At 43.5% G+C, this 26,751-nt stretch overlaps 1 protein-coding gene across 2 annotated transcripts in view; it reads left to right on the forward strand.

The window, feature by feature from the left end:
- ME3 (malic enzyme 3) overlaps positions 1 to 19,760 on the forward strand; it is a 217,448-nt gene extending 197,688 nt beyond the window's left edge. Inside the window, exons 9-15 of one of the 2 annotated variants that reach the window (XM_010356026.1) lie at positions 11,362 to 11,459; positions 11,758 to 11,871; positions 13,512 to 13,617; positions 14,559 to 14,701; positions 15,277 to 15,450; positions 17,959 to 18,057; positions 19,428 to 19,760. In XM_010356026.1, the coding sequence (XP_010354328.1) occupies positions 11,362 to 11,459; positions 11,758 to 11,871; positions 13,512 to 13,617; positions 14,559 to 14,701; positions 15,277 to 15,450; positions 17,959 to 18,057; positions 19,428 to 19,589 (896 nt within the window). In that variant the 3' untranslated portion in view covers positions 19,590 to 19,760. The remainder of the gene's footprint in view (positions 1 to 11,361; positions 11,460 to 11,757; positions 11,872 to 13,511; positions 13,618 to 14,558; positions 14,702 to 15,276; positions 15,451 to 17,958; positions 18,058 to 19,427) is intronic. The other variant, XM_010356027.2, reaches the window with a different exon arrangement.
- The last annotated feature ends 6,991 nt before the right edge of the window (positions 19,761 to 26,751 follow it).

Below are 26,751 nucleotides of genomic sequence, written 5' to 3' on the forward strand. Positions count from 1 at the left end.
GGAGCTGGCCTCACCAGTGATAGAGAATATAAAGGCTTAACTATTTTAGCCCAGTGCAGGACAACTCAAGCTCCCCATGGAGTTGGCTGAGGCTTTGGGGCCTGCATCACAGCTCAACTTCCCCTCAATCCATTCTGCTTCCTTCCCTTCCTTCCCACAAGGGCAATTCCTAAAAACATCCTGAACACTCCAGTGTATCTCAGAATCTGCCTCCAGGGGACCCAAACTGTACCAAATAACATTTTGCATGCACACAGAACTTTAGGTTGAAAGTGCTTTTCATCCTCACTATCTTACAAGTGCCTGGCAACATCTCCCCCTCCCTCACTGGGGGACAAACACAGCTGTCCCATGACACTAATGAGGAAACTGAAGCCTGGGGGTTAAAGGTTGCTCACGGCCACACAGCCAGACAGACTCAAAGCTGGAACTGGAACCCCATTATGTCTGACTTGGAATTCTCCACTCTCTCCATAGCATCAGGCTGCCTGTTGCTCCTGAACATGTGAGGTGGTGGAGGGTGTCTTCTCATTAAGGATGAAATTCCAGACCCTGCTGGAACAGTGCGGGTGTTGCTGCTCCCTGGCATCCTGCTGCTCTCATCCTGTCCTCCCCATCATTTCCATTCCTTCCTCTAACTCCTACAGAATGCAGACCTGAAGATGAGGCCCACGGTCCCGAGCTGGTTAGGGATGGGTCCAGGCCAGAAGCCTGTGATGTGTGTTCTCATTGTTAAATGGACAATGAGAAGACTAGGAAGGAATTCCAGGACTAATGAGCCAATAGCATGGGAAGATACAGCCCATGCTAGAATTGTCCCCCTTTATCTCCATATACAAAGTAAGGAGCAATGCCACTTAAGACTACAAGCCATGCTCATAATGGGAGAGGAGCACCTCCATGCACAGAACCACAGAAGGTTGGGAGTGAAGGGGTGAGAAGGAGTGTGGGAGGGAGGAGGAAGCAATGCAGAATCACAGTCATAAACAGAAACCAAATCACACCGCACGTGGGAGCTGGAGACAGATTCTCAGAATCTTCTTGGGAACCACACATGGAGGGGGCTGGAACCGAGCGACCCACATGAAAATGAGACTGGGGTCATGTTACCTACTCTGAACACCAGCCTAGCATTACATCCTCAGTGGATAGATAGAATTAAATCCTCGAAAGCTCCAGTCTACTGATCTCCCAGAGGGCAGGGCCATGCCTGGTACAGATCAGGAGCCCAGGGCACATTATTTGACTGTCTCCCAACCAGTCCCACTGTACCATGTGCTCAGAATCACTGACCCCACAGGGCTGGGCCTCTGGAGCTCCAGCACTTGAAGGAAAGAGAGATCGCCAGGGCTTCTGATCATCTTTGCCTCCCACCCCAGCTTAGACCCACATAAAGCCTCAGCCCAGGCCCAGGCTGGTCCTTCGTGATCAGAGCTGCCAACGCACTGACCTGTTGCTGGCAGCCTCTCAGGAATTTTGGAAAAGGCGGAGGCTCAGGTGACTTTTGTTGTTTCAGCTGAGACCAGAGAAGCATCTCTGCTCTTAGGGAGGAAAGAAAGACCTAGAAGGGGAAAGGAAGTGGGAATGGTCACACTGGGGACAGGGGAAGGAAGAAGAGCCACACAAGGGGCCAGGTTCAGGGTGCTGCTGGCCCAGTTTCCGTGGGTCTCTGACCTCCACGTGCAAGCTGACCACACATTGTGGCTGGAGCCAGGAACGCCCCACTGGCTCATCAGCTCTGCAGCATCCTCCACCTGGCCAGCCTTCACTGGACCTGCCTTGCCCACCAATCCTGCTAAATCTCCAGGCCAGACAGCACATCAAGGTTCCTGTGTGTTATGTCAGGCTGTTAGCACCCCTGTGAGCCCAGTGCTTAACAATCAGGCATTGCACCAAGACAGGCCTAGATCTGAATCCCCATTTTCCTGTTTTGTGGCTTTGGCCAAGTGGCTGAAATTCTCAGAACCTTCCTTTCCTTATCTGTAAAATGGACTTAACAGTTTTAACAGCCACAACTGCTCATCAGCTAGTACCACCAGAATGGTCAGGGTGCTTTTATAAGGCCAGCATCTGTTATGGTTGGTTGTAGTATATGCCAATTCCTTGATAAGTATTTCCAGCACCCATTTATGGCACTGAATTGTTGTAAGCATTGCAGTGATGTATAGGTAGGGACAGGCACGTAGCAGTGCTCAGTTCATGGTACCTATTACTAAAATCTCTGACGCCTAGTAGGCTCCTGACACATAGATATGGGAGGGAAGAAGGAAAGAGGAGACTTAAGGCAGAGAATTTGGTGGAGGTGAGGAGAGGGCCACATGTGAGCACAGGACTGGGGAATTCTGGGGAGAAGAGAGGCAGGACCCCACCTCACTTTTCTCCCCCTTCCCCCATATACCCTATTATTCCAGCCCATTGTATTAGTCACTCTTCTGTGAGTTTTCCGCCAACTCCATGATTTTGAATGTGCTGGTCCCTCTGCCTAGAATTCTCTTTCTGTTCTTCACTACTTTCTGTTTGTCCATAAAGGCTCATTTCACTTTCCCCAGGATAATGCATCCAGGGCCAAGCCACAGACTCTAAATGATCCTACTCTTCCCCAGGATCTGGGAGTGACACTGGATGGTGGTCACCCACTTTACAGAATGCTTCAAAGTTCCCCAGGGAGAGGAGTGGGGCTCTCAGCCAAGAAATGCAAAATACATCCCTGGAAGATGATGACCTTGTTGGAGAGGGAAGGTGTGGGGAACTTTGCATAGGCTTCAGATGCCACAATAAGGAAGAGGCAGACAGGCAGGAATGGCTCATCTCTGAAGACTTCGTGCAGCTCATTTGTCTTGTTTACGAGATGCCAGGGATTATTTCCAGCTGTCGGGGGTCAACTGCCCTCTCTGTCACCCACCACCACCACTACACACACTGAGTAGCAGTTCTAGGCCTTTCCTTGATCTCTCCCCCTGCAGTGAAACTTCTCCTGGTCTCTTTAACCTTTTCTCTCCCCTGTTCCCAAAGCCTTCCTTTTCACTAAGTCCTGTGTTCTGAGGCTGTTCTTCACTTCCAGGGCTGTCCCTAGTCCTGAAGTTCATGTGGATCTCGTGTATCTGGCTCCTCCGAGACCTCCCCTGTTAGTTGCTGCAACAGTTGAAACTTCAGAGAAGTCAAGAAGATGATCATTATTCCCTCGGGTTCCTTCCAAATTGTGGCAAAATACGCCTAACCCTACCTTCTCCATGGGCCAGGGAACTGCCCTCTAGAGAGTCCAGGAGCTCCAGAAAATTCCGTTATGACACAGAAATTGCAGTGAAGTAGTCTAGAAGGCCTTTGCTTGGTGTCCAATAAAGGGGAACCTGAATTTTTGGAACACTTGTGCTGGCAACTCCTTGAGAGTTTTATTTGAGAACAAGACTTTTATTTGTCTTTATTTATTCAAAGCCTAGTCCAGAGAAGGCCCAGAACAAACACTCAGCACATACTAATGAATAAATGAATGGCAGTAGCTACCGTAGAAATGTAATTCTTATGGATCGTGGAAGCAGGTGTGGCCTCATAGCAGAGGTTGTTCTGTCCCAATAGGAATCCAGACCTCCAAAGCCACCATGGCCAGACCCTGACAGAGCCTAACTCTATCCTTCTTGCTGCCTGGGTCAGAAGTCTTCCTTTATCTGATAAAGAGTAAATTCTTTCCTCCAATAATCTGTTGTTCAGCATAGAAACTCCTTTAACTTTGTCAAATCTGATTATTAAAAGCAGAAACTACATTTTCAGCATGTCCCTTTGTGCTATTTCCTGAACCTACAACCTCAAGTACTCAGTTGGCAGGAAATGTAATTATGGAAAGCTGCCTCTGAAAAGAAAACTTTTTCTTTCATCATGAATAGGAACAACCAGTCACACTTTCAGCTGCCCATGGCATTTATGGGCACAAGCCATGTTCCAGCATATCCCTGGACCCATGGGCTTCTTAGAGTGCTTACCTTGAAACAGCTAAGTAGCTTCCTCTTCAGTTTTAAATCCCTAGTGCATAGCCCAAGAGCACCCCAAAAATGCAGATAACTTTATTTGCCAAACTTTGTAATTTGGAGCTTAAGAACCACTGTTTTTCCTCTTGAGTTCTAGCCTGTAGTTAGAACAGCTTGCTACCTCAGAGGATGGCCTCAGAGCAGGATCCCAGGGAGGAGAGCAGGGAGAAGTAGCCAGTGAGGTACCCAATGAGTGTGGGGTTCCAGAAGCCAAGTGCAGAAATAGTTTCCCAAAGGAAAGAATGGGCAACAGTACCAAATGCTGCTAAGAGGTCAAGAAAGAAGGCTGAGAATTGATTACTGCATTTGGTCACCTGGAGGTACTTGGGGACCCTGACAAGAGGTGAGTCAGTCATTTGATTGGACTGGGTTTCATGGGGACCAAGGAGGAAGGAACTAGATGCAGTTAATATATTCAGTTCTTTAGAAGAGTTTGGCTATAAAGGAGAGTGAGAAATAGGGTGGGACACATAGGGCCAAGGGAGGGCTTTTTCAAGATGGAAGTTTTACAGTGTATTTGTATGCTGATGAGAATGATACAGTAGAGAGGGCAAAATTGAATATGCAGGAAATAGGAGTGGGAATAACAGGAAAAGTAGGCAAGAATGATGGGATCCAGTAGACAAGCAGTGCTTTAGCTAGGAGCAGGGAAGCATCGATGGTAACAGGGGGAAAGGCAAGTACGTGGACATGGAGGCAGTGGGTCTGAAGACTTGGTGGTGATAGGATTCAGAAGTTCTGTCCTGATTAGTTCTATTTCCTTTGAGCCTCACTCTCCACTTTTAAGGGCAAAAAATAGGAGCACAGTAGTCCCTACTTCATGGAGTTGTTGGGAAGATTAATTGAGCCAATGCTGTGCTGGTAAGCACACAGCACAGAGCCAAGGCCACAGTAAGAGTGATCAATAAATGGCAGCTGACCTTGCATCCTTTTATTGTAATGTGTGACTGTTTCCCATCAGATTTCCCATTGTTTTGAGTTCCCCTCCCCTTCCAGAGGTACAGCTGAATGTTGACATCTACTGCCTAAGTTCACTTCCCTCTGCCTCTGCTAACACCCTGCTCCGTCCTTCCCCAGAGAAACCCCATAACACCTCTCCTGCGGCCTTCAACTATAGTCAGGATGGGCTGTCCGAGCAGCAGAGATCGTGAAGGGATGGAAGCAAACCTGGGAAGGAAACCCCCAGGTTTCCTTGCTTTGGGTGACTGACAGGGCCAAGCCACCTTTCTCTGTCAGTTTCCTCATTTGTACAGCTGTTAAATGCCATTATCTCCAATCCCCATCCAGCACTGAATTTCTGTGAGTAAGCCCAGTTATTCAACCTGCAAATAACCCCAGAAGACAGTTGACATCCAAAAAGACCCATCCAGAGTGTAGTGTCTGCGAGATCATCTCTGATGGAATACCTTTGGCGCCATCTGGTGGCAAATGCTTTGCGCAACCCCTCCTTTCAGGGAGGCAAAAGGCTGTCCTGAAAGAGACTCCGAAGAGCGGAAAACTCCCTCTAGCCAATGGCAGGAAACTAGTACCTCACCTAGAGAGGCCATCTAGTTCAGTGCATCTCAAACTTGAATGGCATACAAATCATCTGGAGATCTTTTTGAATACAAATTCTGACTCCGTAGAACTGAAATGAAAGAGGGTTTTATGGGCAGAGAGTAAGAAGTATGGAGTTATTTGCAGGGAGGCAGAGAAAATGGGGAGTTCCACATAATAAATGGACTTTGGAGAAAATTAAGGACAAAGGGGATTTGGAGATTTCAGGAGAGGGTCATACAATTCATTTCTCCTCGCCCTCTCTTTAAGTGATTTAAATACTTATTTAAATTGCTTGTTGATACTTTCTTGGATGTCAGCTTGGTGTTTCTTGTGAATGCAGTACAGTGCTGAGCCTGACCATGATACAGCCCAGCTTCATTCAGGTTACATTCAGGTTAGATGAAAAAGTAGATATGGGAAAAGGAGGGGTGGGTAAGGATGCCTGGGGTAGCAAGGAATGTCTTGCTGATCATTTGGGCTGAGTCTTAAGGAATAATGAACTGCAAAAGGGTCTTCTAGATAGGGAGAATAGCAGGGAAATATACATAAGCATAAACATGCATGGTATGTTTAGGCAACAATGAATAATGCTACTGGTACATGGAGTACACGGGGAGGCACTGCAGAGGTAAGTTGATACTGATAACTTACTTTTCTGTACATAAACTAACAAAAAGTATGAAATGAACAACTGTTTTATAATAGCCATCACACTTGCAATCATTTAGTAATTTCTTTCCTTACAAACAGAAATGAGCTTGGTCTATTTTGTTGCTATGGTATCCTCAGTACCTGAGCCTGGTTCATAACTGATGCTCAAAAAATAAATGAATGTAACAATTTCCAGTGATCTCTACCTACTGTGTTCTACTGTTTTGTGCCCAAATTTTCATAAACTGGGAGTTCCCTGATGGTGGGGATCATGTCTGATTCATCTCCGTCTTCCACAGTGCCCTGCATGGTGCCTGTCACTTTCTAGGCCCTCAGAGGGTGCACAATGCATACTTTGGGGACCATGGGAAGGATGTTAGGAAGTCCTACTATCCTCAGCCCTGTCCCTGTGACACTGCCAACAGTTCAACACTCCCTCTAGGTCACAGCTGTGTGAAGACAGGGGTGCCTGCACCCCATCTTCTGACAAGTATGATCCTGCATAGAGTCCCACCTTCTGATGTCCACAATGATGAATGTGCACTTATTGGCCACCAACTGTTTGCTGTACCCCCATCTCAGCCACTGAGCCAAGTATAAATCTAGGAGAAGGCCCACCCCAGAGCTAGCAAAAAATAAGCCACCTGGAAAACTGGAAACAGAGAATATAGAAAATTCACTCATACCCCCACCCTGCAACCATTAGTATTTTGTAAGTTCCTTCTGGATTCTATGTGTGTGATACATTACAATTAGAATCATCATATGCATACCGTTTAATGTTCTCTTCCTTCCAGCCAACTCAATGGAACATAGGTTAGTGCTTAAGCACACAGGTCCTAGAGCTTGATTCCCTGGATTCACATCCTGGCTCTTATATGATCTTGTACAGTTCAGCAAACCATACCTTATTTTCCCAATCTGTAAAATGAGGATGACAACAATGAGGATTAAATAAATAACTGTCTTCATGTTAAGACATATAAAGTACTTGGAACAATATCTGATGTTAGTGACTAGCTTCATAGCAGTTTCCATGTTGCTGCATAATATTCACGATGATCCTTTTTAATAGCTATAAAACAGTCTACTGTGTCTACACTGACTACTTTACTTAATCATTACTCCTTTGTTAGATGTGTAGGTTATTTCCAGCCATTCTATATTAAAAATAACACTGTCATAAATATCCTAGTATATACATTTTGGATTTTTCCATATATAGATTCTCAAAAGTAGAAGTATAAGGTCAAAGGGCAAAAATATTTTATGCCTTTGCTCTAGATGGGGAAACAGTTCTCCACAAAAGATTGTAGCACTTCAAAACACAAAGGATATTGGGACATTGTACTTTTCATTCCTCCCTCACCAGTCATAGATGACAACTTTTTTTTTAATTATCCAAATGTAGTAAGCCATAAATAATCCTACTTTAATTTCCTTTTGTTTTGTTTTGTTTTGGTTTGGTTTCACCATCGTGGGGGCTTAGCGTTGCTGATTGTGATTACTTTATTGTGAGCTCTCTGCATCAGAGTCTATACCACTTGCTTTAACAGAGAACACTTAATATTTTAAAAAATGTTAATTGTCTATTAAAGAATTCAAAAGCCAAAAAAGAAACAGTAAGGATCTGCTACGATTCCTGAGGCTAAGGGAACAAAGGAAAGAGGAGGTGGCAGTTAGTGGCGCTGGTGTCACTTAGTGGCAGCTATGAGGCTAGTTCTCTCAGTGATGGCCAAACTGCAAACTGGGTTCAACTTCTGCTTCAAGAACAAACTGCTGCCGGGGAGTTGAAGAACTAAGGCTGTGGGGCTGGCAGATTTAGCAAAACCAAATGCAGAACACTCAGTTAAATTTCGGTGATAGAAACAAATAATTTTTAGTGTATTTATGCTCATATTGCATAGGACATACTTATACTAAAAAAAAACAAAACTTGTTGTTTATCTAAAAATCAAATTTTACAAAGTGTCCTACATTTTACCTTGCAATCCTAACAAGACGGATGATGCTGGGGGAGGGGGGAACACATTATCCCCCTCATCTAGCCTTTGTCTCCCTCTAGCACCTACTATTGGCAGAACCCAGCATAGAGCAAGTTGGCAAAGCTGAAAAGTGGTTTGCAGACAAAGCAGTGTAAAGAAGCTGAGAAACAATTACCCAATAATTGGTACAGTCCACCCTTCTGGCTATTCAGCATCCACATACACTGTCTGGCACATATGTACTTCCACACAACAAAAACAACTCTGGCCAGGTGTGGTAGCTGACACCTGTAATCCCAGCACTTTGGGAGGTCAAGGCTGGCAGATCACCTCAGGTCAGGAGTTCGAGACCAGCCTGGCCAACATGCCAAAACCCTGTCTTTACTAAAAATACAAAAAATTAGCTTGGCATGTTGGTGGCTGCCTGTAATCCCAGCTACTTGGAAGGCCGAGGCAGCAGAATTGCTTGAATCCAGGAGGCAGAGGTTGCAGTGAGCTGAGATCATGCCATTGCACTCCAGCCTGGGTGACAGAGTGAGATCCTGTCTAAAATTTAAAAAATAAAAAAATAAAAAAAAACTTCTAACAAAATGCCTCACAACATTCAACTAGTTTTCCAACAAATGAAGACATTCTCACCTTCTCTCCAACATGGGGATAGACAATGTCCCAACAGACATTTTAGTCAGCTCTGGAAGATAGTCACGCTATCCACCTCTAAGCAGAATTAATAGCTCATAAAATTCAGTCACATTTGAAAACTCTGTTATCTAAAGACTAACATGTGGAATTAACCTCCAACAGAACTTATATAAAATAATAGGGAGGAGAAGGGAGAAGAAATTAGCTCATGTATACCATTATATATAGTCACATTATGATCAAGGAAGAAAAACATGCATGGCTGCTATATTCCTTGTTTCTGTAACCAGTCATGATGTCAAAGATGATTTTTGTAAATTTCTTCTTCAACCTTCCATTCCATGTTTTCTTGTCCTCAGACAGGACCTCAGGTGGCCGAGATTCTTTACCCAGTAGAGTGACCCAAACCTTCATTTCTGAAGGATCTGAATCCTCCATAGGCCTGAATCTCCTTAGTTGCAATAGTATTTATTAATATTTGCTATTGAGCATGGAAATATGAAGATACTCCCCTAGAAGACTCCCCTAGGCTTCAGACATAGTCCTCCTTGTCCTCACTGTCCCTTTGACTATCAGGATGAATCACAACAGCCAGAAAAGTAATCCCCTTCTTTGCTCACTTATTTAGTGGCATGAAGAGCCCCAGCTTGCCAGGGAGCTATTTCAACTCCCAATTCAATAGAACCATGTCATAAATCCTAATAGAATATTTCCTTCTTGGCAACTAAGACCTCCAATCCAGTAGGGCACAAAATTAAAGAGACAGGAAGCAAAAATTGTGTACGTGGTTATTAGGTGAAATGGTGAGAAGAGCCACTCCCATTTCCACCCCGCAATTTCTAGACACACACTTTGGCTATGAGAGAAAAACACAATGTCTTGCTTGCTAAGTCATCATACATTGCATCCCATAAAACAGAAGCTCATTATCTCCATAAGGTGGTGCTTTGACTTAAGTCTTAAGTAATTCTTCAGTAGGCCATTCTACTGATCTACTAAGCCTGCTGCTCCTGCATGGCTGAGCACAAGTTAAGACCAGTGAATTTCATGGCATGAGCATATTGCTGCCCATCTTTTACTGTGAAGTAAACTCCTTGATTAAAAGCCTTGCTGTCTGTAATATATCTGGATGACAAATAGGTATTTCAAACATCCATAAATGATGGTGTTGGCAGAAGCATTATAGACAAGGAAAGAAATCCATATCCAGAATGTATATCTGCTCCAGTTAGGACAGATTTCTTTCCTGTCCATGACGGGAGCAGTCCAGTGTAATCATCCTGCCACCAGGTGGATGATCCCCCCCGGGAATGGTGCCCATCAGGAGCTCAGCATTGTTCTCTGTGCTTGACAGGTTAATCATTCAACAGTAACAGGCCAGCTTGGTAAGATGAATCCCATGCATAGCCTCCATCCTTACCACCATGGCTGTTTGATGCATAAGTCCATTAAGCAAACCCTGGGTGACTAAAGAAAGATGCTGTCTAACATACCCAGGTCATGCCATTTTGTTCACCTGATTATTGAAAGACTGTTTTCATCATGTCCTTTGATAAACTCTCACATGGGGCACAAATATCCTTACTCTGTACCTATCCCAAGAGGTCCATCACCTACCTTTTCCCCAGACCTCCTTATCACCAATCTTACTATTTTGTTCTTTCCAAGTCCCTGACCATCCAGCTAAACCATTAGCAACTGCTCATGAATCAGTGTAGTGCTAACCATCCCTTGGACCAAAGTATACAACTAAATTTACCACTTGAAGTCATGTCCACTGTCCTTCACCATTACCTTTGAAGGCTACCTTTTACTGGGGCTGTGAAGCTGCCACCTTACACTTCTGGTTGGTATCAGCATATTATTCACAACAACTTGTAAACCAAGCCCAAGTTTTTTTTCCTTGGTCAGCTACTCTTAAGGAATCCCAGTGAGGCCTTAGATGTGGATTCAGGGAGAAGTCATGTAGCAGTGGCTCAAATGAATCTGAGCCACCTACTCATATGACTTACTTGTCCCTTCCAGACATACTCAAGCCATTTGATGATGGTGTGTGACCAGACACACCCAACCTTATGACTTGGTGGATAAGATAGGCAGCTCAGGCCATATGGTCATTTAATGCCTCATGGCCAGGTTGTGTTCTCATTTTTTAAATGTTTTTATGCATTTAGCCCTTATATAATTCTAAGAGGCTCGTGCTTTTTTTTTTTTTTTTTTTGGTCTTCCATTATATTTATCATTTTCTTTATGAATGATGGTGGTAGCAGCACCCGGCTATCCCATCCCATCTTATGGGGTCAAGTAACAAACCAGGAGCTGTTTCTCAATTTCAACAACAAAAAAGTTATCCGCAAAAAAAGAGCATGGATTTGCACCAAAACTTGCATGCCTACAGGGCATAAGGGTTAAGAAAAGTTGCCTGTTCCTCCATAGGTCCAAGGTGTGGGGAACTCTGCCAAGGGTCTTCTCTTGGGAGCTGGGGGCCTGTGGCCAGAGGTTGATCTCAGGCCACTCTGTTTCAGGCACGGCCTCCGTTGCTGTGGCAGGGATCCTGGCTGCTCTGCGAATCACCAAGAACAAGCTTTCCAATCACGTGTTTGTTTTCCAAGGTGCAGGCGAGGTATGTGGCATTGAGGGTTTCTTTTGTTGCTCCAGGAAGAGAATAAGAATGGGTGGAAGTATATCAAAAAAGGGAGGCATTCTGGGGTTCTGAAGAGAGGAAGCAGCACAGACATGTTGTGATCATTGCAGCTGCCTAGGCTCTGACAATTGGGTGTCTCAAGGCAAGGACTTAATTGGGCCTCCTGGGAGTCATGGAGGTGGGGGAAAGAAGAGGGGGTCATTATGGTGAGACATCAGATAAATGTTTAGCAGCTGTTTGCCCTGTGTCTGAACATCCACCCTATGGTACCTTCTAGGCAGCTATGGGCATTGCTCACCTCCTTGTCATGGCCCTAGAGAAAGAAGGTGTACCGAAGGCAGAGGCCACAAGAAAGATCTGGATGGTGGACTCTAAAGGGCTCATTGTCAAGGTACTGTCAGTCTGGAGACCTGGAGGTTTCCTGACACCTTACAGCTTCCAGGAACTGGACTGGAAGAGGTCCCCAAGAAGTAAACTGCTCAATCAGAATAGAGAGCAAAACGAGGGCAATGGCCTAAGCTCCAAAGCAGAAGATTCATCCCTAAGTAGCCTTAATTGTTTCTGTCCAAAAATTTGTGCAAGTGTCTAGATGTGTGCCCCTTCTAGTCTTGTCCCCCACCACTTCCTTACTTGTACTAGACTCCAGCCACATTAAATCATAGTTTCCAAAAGCAGCCTGCTCTCTGTCTTTCACATCTTTACACATCTTGTTATTCTGCCTGAATTGCTTTCCTCTGTTTTTCCACATGCCACCTCTCAACCCTTAACCCCTTCCCAGTTTCCTCCTTATCTTCTGATAGTGTTCAAATGTTACCTCCTCCAAAAAGCTTATTTCCTGCATCTATGCTCCATACATTGTACTTACCACACTGTAGAGAAGTTGTCCCTTTCCAGTTTCCCCACTAGACTACAGTCTTGATATCAATGCCTGGCACATAGTAAGTGCAAGATTAATGTGTGAGGCATGAATGAAAGAATGAATGAGAGAGAAATAGTCCAGCTTCCAGCTAGCATGTGTTGAGAGACACAACTGAAGGACCCCTCCATTAGAGCTATACTCGGTGCTTTAATTCCCAGAATTTCACTAACATAGAGTGTCAGTGAGAGACAAAAAAATTATGGCAGAGATGGGAAAAGGGAAGTGCATAAGGACATTGACCAAGAATGGCAGAGATCCTCAGCATAACTGACCTTCCTATTGTTCCATATGGGGCCAGATTTCTTCTGAAAGGAACTTAGCCTTGGAGATTCCTCTTCCCACCCCCACGTCTTTCCAGAGCATAATCTGGCCACAGGTGTAGGCTGCCAGAGACTGCCACTCTTCCCTCTTATTCATCTTTCAACATCATTTTTCTCACTGCATCAAGCTCAACCCTAGCCAAGGAGCTCTCAAAGATGACATCTTTGCACTGGTTCCCATGAGGCCAGCTAACCCAAAGGAGTCATCAAAAGCATCTGAACCCATTTACCAACACTTATGCCCGCCTGTCACCCACCCACTTCCATTTGAAGAAATGTGAATAACTGGAGCTGTTTGGGCATGACCAGTTATTCTAAGACCTTCCTGGAGCTTAGTTTAGTATTATTCACAGAGGGAATTAATGGCTCTTATAAGCATATTCAAATTAGCTCTCTGACCCTGGGTGCACAGGTCCCCATCCCTCAACTGAGCTTGGGTGGTGGGTGCCTTGGGCCAAAGGGTCTTGGTGACACTCAGGCATTGCCCAAAAGTCTTTCTCTCCTGGCCCAGGAAGCCAGAATCCTAACAGCTCAAAGAAATTCTTTATGGATTCTCCATATGTGGTTTGGGTTAAAGAAATGTGCACACACACACACACCCCACTCTCACACTTAGGTCCCACCATGGGTTCTGCCAGGAAATGTAGTCAAGAAGATGGGCCCCAAAACATCTGACAGCTCAGACCAAAGCATGGGGCTCAGCAGGAATTGCTCTCAGAGTTTCCAAATGCATCTGTACTCCTGCCCAACAGGCCATCACGACCACAGCTGCTCTGTGTTCTTTTCCTATAGGGGAGGAGCCACCTGAACCATGAAAAGGAGATGTTTGCCCAAGACCATCCTGAAGTGAACTCCCTGGAGGAGGTGGTGAGGCTGGTGAAGCCCACAGCCATCATAGGTAGGAGGAGGGAGGGTACCCACTGCCCAGCCCAGCTAACCCTCTTGACTTGCAGATGGAGAGACAGAGGCTCAGCCAGGAAGCCTAAGTAACCCATGGAAACAGCTCTTTCCCCTATCCCAAGTGCAATTCAATGCCACAAACTGTTACTGAGTGGCTACTGTATAGAAACCATAGAACTAAGGCACCAGAGTTAGGGCTCAATGACGCAGAAATATACAATGCAGTGAAAAAGTGCAGGGCTGGTCTCTCTCTTTCTCTCTCTCTCTCTCTTTTTTTTTTTTTTTTTTTTGAGACAGAGGTTTGCTCTTTCATCCAGGCTGGAGCACAATGGTGCAATCTCAGTTCACTGCAACTTCAGCCCCCTGGGTTCAACTGATTCTCCTGCCTCAGCCTCTGAAGTAGCTGGCATTATAGGTGCCCGCCACCATGCCCAGCTAATTTTTGTATTTTTAGTAGAGACAGGTTTTCACCATTTGGGCCAGGCTGGTCTCAAACTCCTGACCTCAGGTGAACTGCCCCTGCCCCACTGCCCCCTGCCTCCCAAAGTGCTAGGATTTCAGGCATGAGCCACCGCACCCAGCCTGGTCTCTCTAACCACAATGAGGTGGGCATTCCTCTCCCAAAGCAGACCCTGGCATCTCCCTGTGTCTTGAGGAGCAGCTCACTGTCCATGGAAATGCCCAGGAATGCCTTCACAGGAGCAGCTTAACTGGCAGGGACCTGAGGTGGACCAGTGATCCCTTAGAGATGAAAAGGAGGTCTCAGGCAGCTCAAGCAGGAAGACTATTTTCCCTTCTGCTCTCTCAGTCCTTGTGGCAAATGCCGGACCCAAGACCAAGTCTTTCATGGTGTTCCTAGTTCCCCCACCACCACCTGCAGAAGAGGAATAAGTTGTTTATAAAGAGTAGGCATCCCCACTACCCCCCTTTTCCCTGTAGGTGTTGCTGCCATCGCAGGAGCCTTCACGGAGCAGATTCTGAGGGACATGGCCTCCTTCCACGAGCGCCCTATCATCTTTGCCCTGAGCAACCCCACCAGCAAGGCCGAGTGCACGGCTGAGAAGTGCTACCGGGTCACCGAGGTCAGCGGGGAGTCCTTCCTTCCCCCGGCTGAGAGGACATAGTAACAATTACTATGAGTAACCCATGAGGGTGAAAAATATTCATACATCGCTGATGAGCAAACTGAGTTTCAGAAAGATGAAGTAACATGCCCAAAGTCACAGAACTAATAAGGAATGGAGCTGGCTGTCAAACCCAGGTCTGACTCCAAAACCCAAGCTCTTTGTGCTATGCTGCTGAAGGTTCACCCTTAATGACACAGAGGTTTGACCAGAACCCAGAACCTGAGGCACTTGTACACTCTAGGCCACATTCTGTCATGTCCTGGCTTGGCCCTGCCAGGAGGTGACAAAAATGTTACTGTGAACACCATCACCTTTCAGCAGTTTCTTGGCTGCTAAATAGCAGGTGAGGGCTGAGCTTTCTGGTCAAATGAACAAATGTGCTTTAAATACCTGCCGTGTTCTCAGCATGGTGCTGGGCATTTGGGAGAGGATGAAGAAGGGTCCAACATTTGGAAAATAAGAATAGGGGGCCACGATTATTACCCCAAACCAATCTCCAAGTTCATCTCTGGTTTTCTTCCTGCCTCCAGGGCCGGGGGATTTTTGCCAGTGGAAGTCCTTTTAAGAGTGTGACTCTGGAAGATGGCAAGACCTTCATTCCTGGGCAGGGAAACAATGCTTACGTGTTCCCTGGGGTGGCACTGGGAGTCATCGCCGGCGGGATCCGGCACATCCCAGATGAGATCTTCCTCCTGACAGCAGAGGTATCACTGTCCTTGCTCCCTCAAATACTTGCAATAGAGTTTGTGGGTTAACACTGGATCCTATACTGGATCTCTCTTATCTCTTCTGCCCATCTGCCCCAACGTTGCCAGTGGATTCCCAAAGTGCTTAAACCTCAAGCATCTCTCATGGCGACCCTGAAGCTTGACCTCTTCAATCACACATGGGGCTTTTGATAGGGAATGAGGAATAGTGGTGAAGGGTATTAGCAAGAGGCACTAACAGAGGAGGAAACATGCCTCATTCTGCCCCCTGCCTCCTAGCAATGCCATCTAGATGCCTAGACAGAGGAGATGCCATCAAAGCCACCTAAAACTGAGGGCTTGTGGACCATGATAGGTGATGGCTTCTTCCAGCCACAGGCCTTAACCAAATCACTAGAGTAACTGGCGGTAGTAAGCCCCACTAGGACAGTTTTCTGTGAGGGAGGGGGTGGGTGTCATACCTGGTTTTTTCTCCTTGGAGGACCCAGATCTTGAACACTGATATGAGTGTTGGAGATGTACCTGTTCCAGGTATTTTACTAGAAAAGCGCACAAAAGAGTTCTTTACTAGACATGATGAAAACCATGAAATAATTCATTAAGAATGACAACCTATATTCACACTAATGGTTATTGGTAACAGTTACAGTGGCTGAAATTACCAGGTGGTTACCAAGTGCCAGGCACCTGACATTTATCCTCACCCTGACAAAAGCAAGGCACAGAAATGTTTCTCTTGGGAGGTTAAGCTAATCAAAGCCATATATAAATATTAAACATATTTATACGTAACAAGCTCCAAAGGCTCTCCTGTGACTTCTAACATCCTTCTGCATTTCCTCTTCACTGAGGCACTGGTGAAAGCCTGAAGCCAATGAGACATGTGTATGGCTTCCACACAGCCCTGTCTGGATCCATTTCTGTGAGTCCCACAGGGAGCTAACCTCATGCACCAGGTCCCTTCTTACTATGTCTAGTCTTTGAGCCCTGGCTCTCCAAGGCTGTGCAAATAATGTCTCCCAAAGGCTCTTCAGCTGCCCCCTGCCCCGTGCACACTACTTATGACTTTGTGTTACAGTTCTCTCTTCCTTTTGTCTGAGTATTCTGTTTGTCTATCTTCTCATTGCTATGGTGGGTATTCTTGTCCTGTAGCTGTGAGCAGAGCTGTGTGAAGCCCCCATTGGATGGAAAGAGTCACTTTCTGCTTGAAGTCAGCCTGAAAGCAAAGTCCCCTGTTGAGTAGAAACACAATTGCTAGAGTCCTTCCTGTGCAATACCATGAGACATCCACACATCTGCCCCGCTACCTCCAGTACAGTGAGACAGTTCAGCTCCATCATTTCATGAACAGTGTCCATCAATTATACAGGAACCTCTCCTGGATCTACTTATCATCACCCACTGTGAGGAAGATAAAGCCCCTCCCCTATAGGAGCTCACATTATGGTCTTCAAAGGCCTGGCAAGTTATAGTTCTGAAAAGGGTACTTTTAGTGAAAATAATTTAAGTTGAATTTGATTTTCAATTAATATAGGCTTTAATGAGATGTGCATGCACCACCTCATTTCATTATAACGACTCTGTAAAATAGGTCAAGTTTGACCTATGACCAGTGAGCATTTGACTGAATGAATGGAAAAGAAAGATGGAAGTGTGAGAAGGAGGTGGAGGGGGAGGCTCACTTCCTTCATATCTGAAAACATTGAGGAGAGACCAACTTCTCAGTCTTGTCACTTCTAAGATGCACAGTTCTCAGAGAGCACAAGTGGCATTTCCCAATTTTAAATTTAACACCAGAAGACTGGGTGGGAGTAGATTCAGAGCCACCACATTAAAGAGGTTGATTTGCAAGGCTGAACAAACTCCAGCATCTTAGCCTGGAGGATGAGGGCCTGTGGCAGATGAGGCTTAACCCTCAGAGGCAAGCTCTGAACCTGGAAGGGAAGCTATGGGAGGCTCTGTTCTCAGGATGATGTGCTTAGGACATTTATTCCAATAAGGTATGAGGCTCAGTCACTCACTGGAGGAGAGGCCTTCCTCAGACTGAGACCAGGGCTGGAAGGAAGAGCTCCAAGAGACTGAACAAAAAGATATAACATAGGCTAGATGGTCACTCAAGATGGTACCAACCACGTGGAAGGAGGCTGGGACCCAGGAAGCGAGGGACCCAGGGATCCCCATGCAACAGGCTGGACCAGCCAAGAGGAGATCTCATAGCCTTTGCTTTGCAGGCCACAAATTTATTCATCTTGGCTTTAGTGATTTTCCTTTGGAATTCAGAGACACTTAATGTTGTTTTAAGCCTCAGCCAGTCTTACAGTACAGAAAGGATGTGTCCTCTCTTAAGCCCAAGCATTAAGCTTCCCTGGTAACAGAGCCAACAGTTGGAACTGCAGTGTTTGACTAACTATGCAGGGTGGGGTGAGTCTCTAGGGTAACGGGTTGGGCTTGTTTTGGGAAGGCAGAGACTCAGCTTATTCCTCTCGGTTCTCTCCTTCTCCCCAGCAAATTGCCCAGGAAGTCTCTGAGCAGCATCTGTCCCAGGGGAGACTGTACCCACCACTGAGCACCATCCGAGATGTGTCTTTGAGAATTGCCATCAAAGTAAGGGGCATCCTACCCCTGTAATATGGGTAGTGAGGCTCAAACACTTTCTCTGTCTGTGACTTTAGGAGGGTTAAGGAGATGGAAACTGTGGAGACATTGGATCTCCTTGAGCTGCACTACATGTAACCCAGAGGCTGGGTGACAAACTCTTGTTTGCAGCTTGAGCTCCACCCCAAACACCCACCCAGGCCAGTTCTGGGAAAGCTCCTGGATTTCCCCTAATACACCAAGCAGAAAGGTCATCAAAGTCCATGGACCAGAATATGGGAATATTTTAGAAATGACTCATAAGCCCCCATTTATAAGAAAGGTCAGCTTGCATAGCATCATGGAAAAAGCTCAGACTTTGGGGTCCCAGCTCTGCCAATCAGCAATGGTATAACATTGGCCCAATCACTTCACTTCCCTGAGCCTCAGTTTCCTCCTTCTTCAAAGGGCCAGTAGTTCCTCTCCCAGAATTCTGGAGATTGGCAGAGAACAGTGAAAAAGCTCCATACCCAGTGCTCTCTCGGCCAGGGTAAATCTCTTTCTTCCCCTTTTTCTCAGAAGGGCTGGCTATGGGGTGATCAGCTTCATGAAATATTCCAAACTGTAAAACTGTGCAGAGATGATGGGTTTTCAAAGAATCAGAACATGGTGCAATAAAGACTGGCCCAACATTGATAACTGTTAAAGCTGGATAATAGATATATGAGGGTTTATCATACTATTATTTCTATTAGTGTGCATGTTTTACATTTTCTATAAGTTTAAAAATAATTTCAGAAAATGCATTGTACAACAGCACACACTACTCACGAGTTGTCAGAATTCAGAATCAAGCCTCAAGATTAACAGTCCAGCTCAGGGTCCAGCTTCACCCTGTCAGTTTCTTCCTTTGGGTGATATTTAGATTCACATTCTCCTGAAGCCAAATCTAATACCCAGAGAACAGTGTCCAGGCTGTTCATCCAATTTAACCCATATTCTAGTGGAAAAAAAATCAGGTTCTGGACACATTTGCCTGTTGTCTAATTTTATCAACACTGCTCCAGAGAAAGATCTCTTTACTCCCATTTTACAGATGAGGAAACTGAGGCTCAGCAAGGATAATATCACCTCTGAGGACCCACAGGCCTTTGGAAGCAGGCAGAATTTATGCTGAAGCCTCTTGATCCTGGCTCAGTATTTATTCCACTATGTTGAAGCTGCCTGTTCAGAAAGAAAGCTTAAAATCCTTCCTATCCAGTTGTTTCATGAGCCATACTCATGAAAGGAACAAGTCTGGTTCCTTAAGGTGTATTCCCCTCCCTCATGACCCCAAGCAAGGATCCTTACGCAGGTTTCCCCTTAGATCCGGTTCCTTAGCCAAACATGTTTTTCTCTAGGTTCTTGACTACGCGTACAAACACAACCTGGCTTCCTACTATCCGGAGCCTAAGGACAAGGAGGCTTTTGTGAGATCTCTGGTCTACACTCCAGACTATGACTCCTTTACACTGGACAGCTATACTTGGCCCAAGGAAGCCATGAATGTTCAGACGGTCTGATGCAGTCTCAGAGCCTGGTATGGGGCTAGATGAAGCCCAGAGTAACACCCACAATATAAATGGGTTCCAAAATGGCCCAAGTGAATCCTTGTCGCTGTGTTTTTTCTTTTAAACTTTCTGGTATGAGAGGAGATGCCAAAGCATACAGTGAATAAAAGCCTTGTCTCTGAAGGCCCTGGGAGTTCACTTTTCTGAACCCTCCTCTGAGTTCCTTCCTAAGCATTTCTTCATCCATTAATCATCAACTATTGCCCAGGCCTTGTGGGAAATGCAGAATCTCACCTACAATCCTGCCTCTACAGAGCTCTGGCTATAGTGGAGGAAACTGAATACAATTCATTTTGCCATAAGGGAGAAAGTGGTAAGTGCATGAAAGAGGAGCAGATAAAAACTGAGGGCAGTCAGAAAAGGAAGAGGATGCTTCCTATGGAAATGTAAGAGAAGGCTTCAGGGACAGCAGTGTTTACACTGAGTCCCAAGAGGAAAAGATGGGTGGGAGTCATGGGGAGATGAATAATGTGAGCACAGCCACTAGCCAGAAAGCACAGTCCACCCATCAGGGAGTTTAGTCCATGTCAGCAACACACGCCCTTTAAGACTCGGCAGTGTGTGAAATTAAGAGTGGCTAGGGGCAGCTCGCTAACTATTCAGGTCACTGCCCTTAGGTTGTTGAGTCTTAGACATTCTTTTTTCTAAAAGGAAAACCAGAGAAATGTGGGTGGGGATGATCAGCCTGCCAAGGAGTGAGGAGGAAGAGAGGCAGTGAGAGGAAGAGCACCACAGGGAGTTCTAGGGAAGACTTGATTTCATTTTCCTGGCTCTGGAACACACTCTGGCTTCCATCCTTCACTCTCTGAAGTAGTTGAGCAACCCAAAGCAGTTTTCTTAGTGAGTAATATCAGTCCATCCTGGGTGTTTCTTAGACCAAGTTCAGTGCTAGCCTTCATCTCTCTCATGTTCAGCAGAGCCCATATCATAGGGGTGGGGGCGGGAGAGAGCTTGCAGCCCCCTGAAATTAGATACTACTAAGATGTTAAGACATGTTGAGATGGCAGCTTCCAGCCTCTAATTTCATTGTATAATAAAGGAATCAATAAATCATGCTTAGGGCCCTACTCCTGCTGCCACCTCAGCCTCAGGATCTCCACTGCCAGCAACGAATAGGTCCTATATGACCAACTCTCAAGGACAGACTAGATGGACTATTAGACTTATAGAGGAGTAATTAGCAGAGATACCACTCACCTCTTGCTCAGGTCTTATTCTTCCAAGATCTGCTTCCTCGGTGCTGATGCTCAGTGAAGAATATCCTGAGAAAACATCCCTCCTCTACAATCCTTGGGATCATAGAGAATGAAAAACTATTCAGAAGAGAGTTTGAAGAGCGAAGCTGGAATCTGAACACCATGGAATTTTTGACACTATCTTTTTATATCATGTCCCACAACTTCTTCTGTACCTCCACTACATATCCTTTATAATCAATATAGTAGAAAAGAAAAGCAATAGTAGAGAAAATCAATGAAAGCAAAATAGGTTTTTTGAAATGATTAAATAAACAAACTTTCGCTATACTAACCAACACAAAAAGAAAGAAGATACAAATTACACTTCCTTTGTTCCAGCCACACTGACCATCTTGCCAGCACTAAACACATGTACTTTCAAGCCTGTGCTGATATTATCCATGCTTGGTCTCTCCTTCTGGGAAGTCCTTCCCTTCCCCTTTTTTCTCTTTACCAATTAAATTTTAGTTCACTCTAACTTTCTGCCTGGAAACAGCATTCACCCTTACAATACAAATGCAATTGGCTCTATAGAGTAACAGAATCAATAACTAAATTAGAAATCAATAAACAGAAAACTATGGGAAATTCCAAAATACTGGAAAACAGTACATTTCAAAATAACCCACATATCAAAGAAGAAATCACAAGCCAAGTTATATATGTTGAACTGAAACTTTATAGCTTTAAAGGTTGTCATAGTTAATTTTACGGCACCACAGGGTGCCCAGATATTTGATCAAATGTTATTCTGGGTGTTTCTGTGAGGGTATCTTTGGATGAGATTAACATTTAAATCATTAAACTAAGTAAAGTAGATTGCTCTCCACTAATTGCCCTCATCCAATTAGTTGAAGGCCTGAATAGAAAAAATGGATTGACCCTCCCTTGAGTAAGAGAGACTTATTCCTACCTGATGCCCTTCTAACTGGGATATTGGCTTTTTCCTGCCTTTAGACAGGAACTATACCATCATCTCTCCTAGGTCTCCAGCTTGCTGACTCACTCTATAGATCTTAGAATTTGACAGCTTCCATAATCATGTGAGCCAAGCCAATTCCTTATAATAAATCAACAGAGAGAGAGAGAAAGATCCTATTGATTTTGTTTCTCTGGAGTACCCTGACTAATGCAAATTCCTATATCAGAAGAGAAAGAGAAAGAGAAAGGAAAGAACAAAAGTCTCAAGTGAATAATTTAAACTTCCTCCTTAAGAAACTGGGGGTGGGGGACAGCAAACAAAATTCAAAGCAAGCAAAGATTAGAGCACAAATCAATATATCTATAATAAGTAATGAAATTAGTAATTAAAAAATCTTTCCCCCAAGAAAAGCCATGTCCAGATGGCTTCATTTGCTGGAATTTATCAAATACTTAAGTAATAACACCAATTACTCAGAAACTCTTTCAGAAAATAGGGGAAGGAACACTTCCCAAATCATTCTATGATACTTGTTTTGCCATATCAAAGCCAGATAAAGGTAGCACAAGAAAAGTACAGGCCAATATCCTTCATGAATATAGATGCAAAAATCCTAAACAAAATATTAGCAAACCAAATTCAGCAACATGAAATTTAAAAATTACATACAACAAACAAGTGGGCTTTATCCTCAGAAATATAGTTTTTTAACATTCAAAAATTGTTCAGTATGGTTGTTCAATAATGTTAATAGAATGAAAGACAAAAAATCATACAATCATGCCAATAGATATGAAGAAAGCATTTGAAAAACATCAATGCCTGTTTATGAAAAAACTCTAAACAAAGTAGAAATAGAAAAGAACATCCTCAACTTAACAAAGGATGTCTATAAAGAGCCAAAGATAACATATTTAATGGTAAAAGAATGAACACTTTCTCCCTAAGATCTGGAACAAGGCAAGGATGTTGTTTTTACCACTTCTAGTCAACACGGAGGGTGTTTAGCCAGTGCAACGAACCAAGAAAGAGAAGCTAAAGATGTCAAGACTGGAAACAGAGTTAATACTGCCTTGATTCACAGAGAACCTAATCCTGCATGTAAAAAATGCTAAAGAACACATACACATTCATTCATTCATTCATTCTCTCTCTCCTCTCTCTCTCTCTCTCTGTTTACTGGAACTAATAAATTAGTTTTGAAAGATCACCAAACACAAGGTCAACATACAAAAACCAGTTGTATTTCTATATGCTGGCAGCAAATGATCTAAAAATAAAATTAAGAAAACAATTTCACTTACAACTGCATCAAAAAGAAAAGATACTTAGAAATAAATTTTAGAAGTGCAAGTATAGTATACCGAACACTACAAAACATTGCTGATAGAAATTAAAGATCTAAATAAATTGAGAGAGATTCTTTGTTCATGGATTCGAAGACTCAATATTGTCAAAATTGCAATTCTCTTCATATTGATCTATAAAGTCAACACTATACCTATCAAAACCCCTGTAGGCTTTTTTGGTGGAAACTTACAGGCTGATTCTAAAATGTATAGGGAAATGTAAAGGATCTCAAAGAGTCAAAAAAAAGTATAAAGAAGAACAAAGTGCCCTATTCAATGTCAAGAACCTTCCATAAAGATACAATGATCAAGACTGTGTGGTCCAATAGCAAAGCCGTGAAATCAATCTAAGTTTCCATCAGTCGATGGTTGGATAAAGAAAATAGAGAAGAAAATGAATATATATGTACAATGGAATACTATTCAGCCATAAAAAAAGAATAAAATCATGTGTTTTGCAGCAACATAAATAGAACTGGAGGCTCTTAAGTGAAACAATTCAGAAACAGAAAGTGAAATGCCATATGTTCTCATAATTGGGAACTAAATAACGCGTACACATGAACAAAGAATGTGGAATCTCACTGGAGACCTGGAAGGGTGGGAGGGTGGAAGAGGAGCGCGGCATAAGAATTTGCTTAATGGGTATAATGTGCACTATTTGAGTAATGATTACACTAAAAGCCCATACTTTACCACTATGCAATATATGCATGTAACAAAACTGCACTTGTACACCTTAAATTTATACCAAAAAAAGACTGTGTGGTCATATAAATAAATGAAGCAGAACTGAGAGTTCACATATAAGTTTTTACATTTATGGTAAATTGGCTTTTAATTAGAATTACTAAGGTAATTCATTGAGGGGAAAGAGAGTCTTTTGAACAAATTGTGCTGAAACAATTGAATATCCACATGCAAAAAAAAGTTAACTTAGACACCTCACACTAAACACAAAAATTAACCTTTACACATCTCAAAACAAACAAAAACTAACATGAAACGGATCACAGACCTAAATGTGAGAGCTAAAACTGTAAAATTTCTAGGAGAAAATATAGCAGAAAATCTTTATGACTTAGGTTGAGGAGAGTTCTGAGATACAACTTTAAAAGCATGATTCATAAAAGAAAGAAATTGTACTTCATCGAAATTTAAAATTTTGCACTTTGAAACACTTTTTTTGGGAGGAAAAAAGACAAGCAGCAGACTGGGAGAAAATAATTGCAAATCATATATCTGATAAAGACATTGGATCCAGAATATATAAAGAACTACTTCAACTTAATAAGAAGATGACAATTCAAATTTTAAAATGAGGAAAATATTTAGATCAGCATTTTATCCAAAAAGATAGGTGAATGGCTAACAAGCACATGAAAAAATGCTTAACATTATTAGCAATATGAAAATTAAAACTACAATTAATGACTACACTCACCAGAATGGCTATAATAAAAAAGAGGTGTGTTGGTAAGAATGTGGAGAACTTTGTCTCCTAAGCACTATTAGATTGAGAGGGAGTTCCCTTGCCTTTTAAGTCTTCACTCTAACTCCCCAGCCTCCCATACATAGCCCCAGTATTCAGCAAGTATCATTTAAGAGAGTGGATGCTGTGGTTGCACCACCTAGATCCTGCCTTGGGTCTGAAACACTCATTCCTCCAGATGTCATTATCAGCTGAGGGCCCACAGCTGCATTGCTCTCTAGGCATTGCCCTCAACTGAAGGTGAACACTTCACCCAAGATTATGCCGTCATCCCCAAGGGAAGCCTACAGGCAGTGACTGGTTGATTCAAGGACCCAAAGGCCCAGCTTCCTAGCCTCAATTGAGAACATCTCTAAATAGCTATCCCATTCTCAGAGCTCCCTATGAGACTGGCTGAGGCTACTGTTGCAACTGCTATGTATCACCATTCAACTTCTTATGCCCTATCCTATTTCTCTTGCTCCCCCATAGGTGTGGTTCCCTGAGAAGACACCCTAGTAATCCTTTGGATGCCAATCTCAGATTCAGTGTCTGTTTCCCGGGGAACCCAACTTACAACAGGTAGAGGAAACTGGCCAAAGTTCTTAATTTTCCAATTTGTTGCGCCAGCCCTACGTGACCACCAAAAGCTTTTCTGGGTTTCCCCTTCCCTCAGGACAGACCCTCTTCATGGACCAAGCTTGATCCTTATTAGTTCATGTCCAGAATCAGAAAATGTCCCTAGAAAATAAAATGGTCACTTACCTCAGGAGGCCTCCTCCCTCTCTGGCATTCCCATTCACCTAGTCCTTATTGCTTTCATAGCTCTCACATATCTTTAAATATGATCTTTATAATTTTTCCATCTTTTTCTAGTTGTTGCAGGAAAAGTTTTAGGCTGCCATGACCTACTACATCCTATTTAGAAGTGGAAGTCTCTAGAGAGACTTTCAAAATTACAGATGTGTGGATATTGACTTCTTTCCTAATTTAATTGAATTGTGGTGATAAAAGGTGTTCTGTATTTTTCAAATAGCTTAAAATGTGCTGAAATGGGTTTATAGTCAAATATATGGTCAAATGTAATAGCTCATGTACTCTTATAAATACCTATTCTCCCACTGTTGGATGCAATGCCCTTTGTATGTTCATGGGATTGAGTTTGTTGACTGTTTTGTGTAGATCTATATCCAAAATCTTGATTGTGTACTTGATCTGCTTCTGAAAGAGGGACAATAAAATTTCCCACTGCTATGGTAAACTTGTCAATTTTCCTTGTAATTCTGTCCATATTTGCTCTATTTATCTTGGACCAATGCATCTTTGCCTTTTAAAAAACATTTACTAAATTAAAAGTCCTAGTTCATATGTTCTGCACAAGATCAAAACAACATTTTACTAGAAATATTTCATAGTCTCCTCTCATTTTGTCTTCAGGGCCCTCCCTGTTAAGTTACACCCCCACTGTAAACATCAATGATAAGGCCTTTTTATCTGAAGACATTCAACACATATGCTTCTGTACAATGTGGATTTTGCATGAACTTTCAATCAGACGTTGATTTTTCAAAATGGAGGTTTTCATAACAAAATGAGATTAGAGAAAGACATCAGATAATCACAAGATGTGTAAAGAATCCAACAAAATCACCTGTTGGACAAACCTGATGTATACTGAGACCCATGTGGGATGGTAAACATGAAGCAGGCAAATAATCATATAGGCCCTACTTGCAGTGTTTGATATGACTTAAGGGATGAACTACATAAAGTTATAGTTCCTGGAGTTTTAATTCTGTATGACACTAAAAATACACAAATTTTGTGCTGGGGATCTTGGCATCTAATCTGCAGATTTCTTATGTATTTTTTCTGGCATGGGAATAGCACTAAGCCAAACATAGAAGTTGCATTTCTGTTAAATTCGTGGCTTTTCAATGTCCCTGTGGAAGCTTCATCACTAAGCCCATATGTTGGCTAAAATGTACAATAAATTAGGTCTTGTCTGAAGTCCCACTTTCAAGGCAATAGCATCAGGCAGTCAGGTTTATTGAATACAACAGTTGTTTCTGTGACCACTGGAGTCTTTGAAGCGAAGCCGCATTTGAGAATGATAGTTCTCCAAATACAAAAG

Source organism: Rhinopithecus roxellana, chromosome 15, assembly GCF_007565055.1.
Source record: "Rhinopithecus roxellana isolate Shanxi Qingling chromosome 15, ASM756505v1, whole genome shotgun sequence".
Lineage (NCBI taxonomy): Eukaryota > Metazoa > Chordata > Mammalia > Primates > Cercopithecidae > Rhinopithecus > Rhinopithecus roxellana.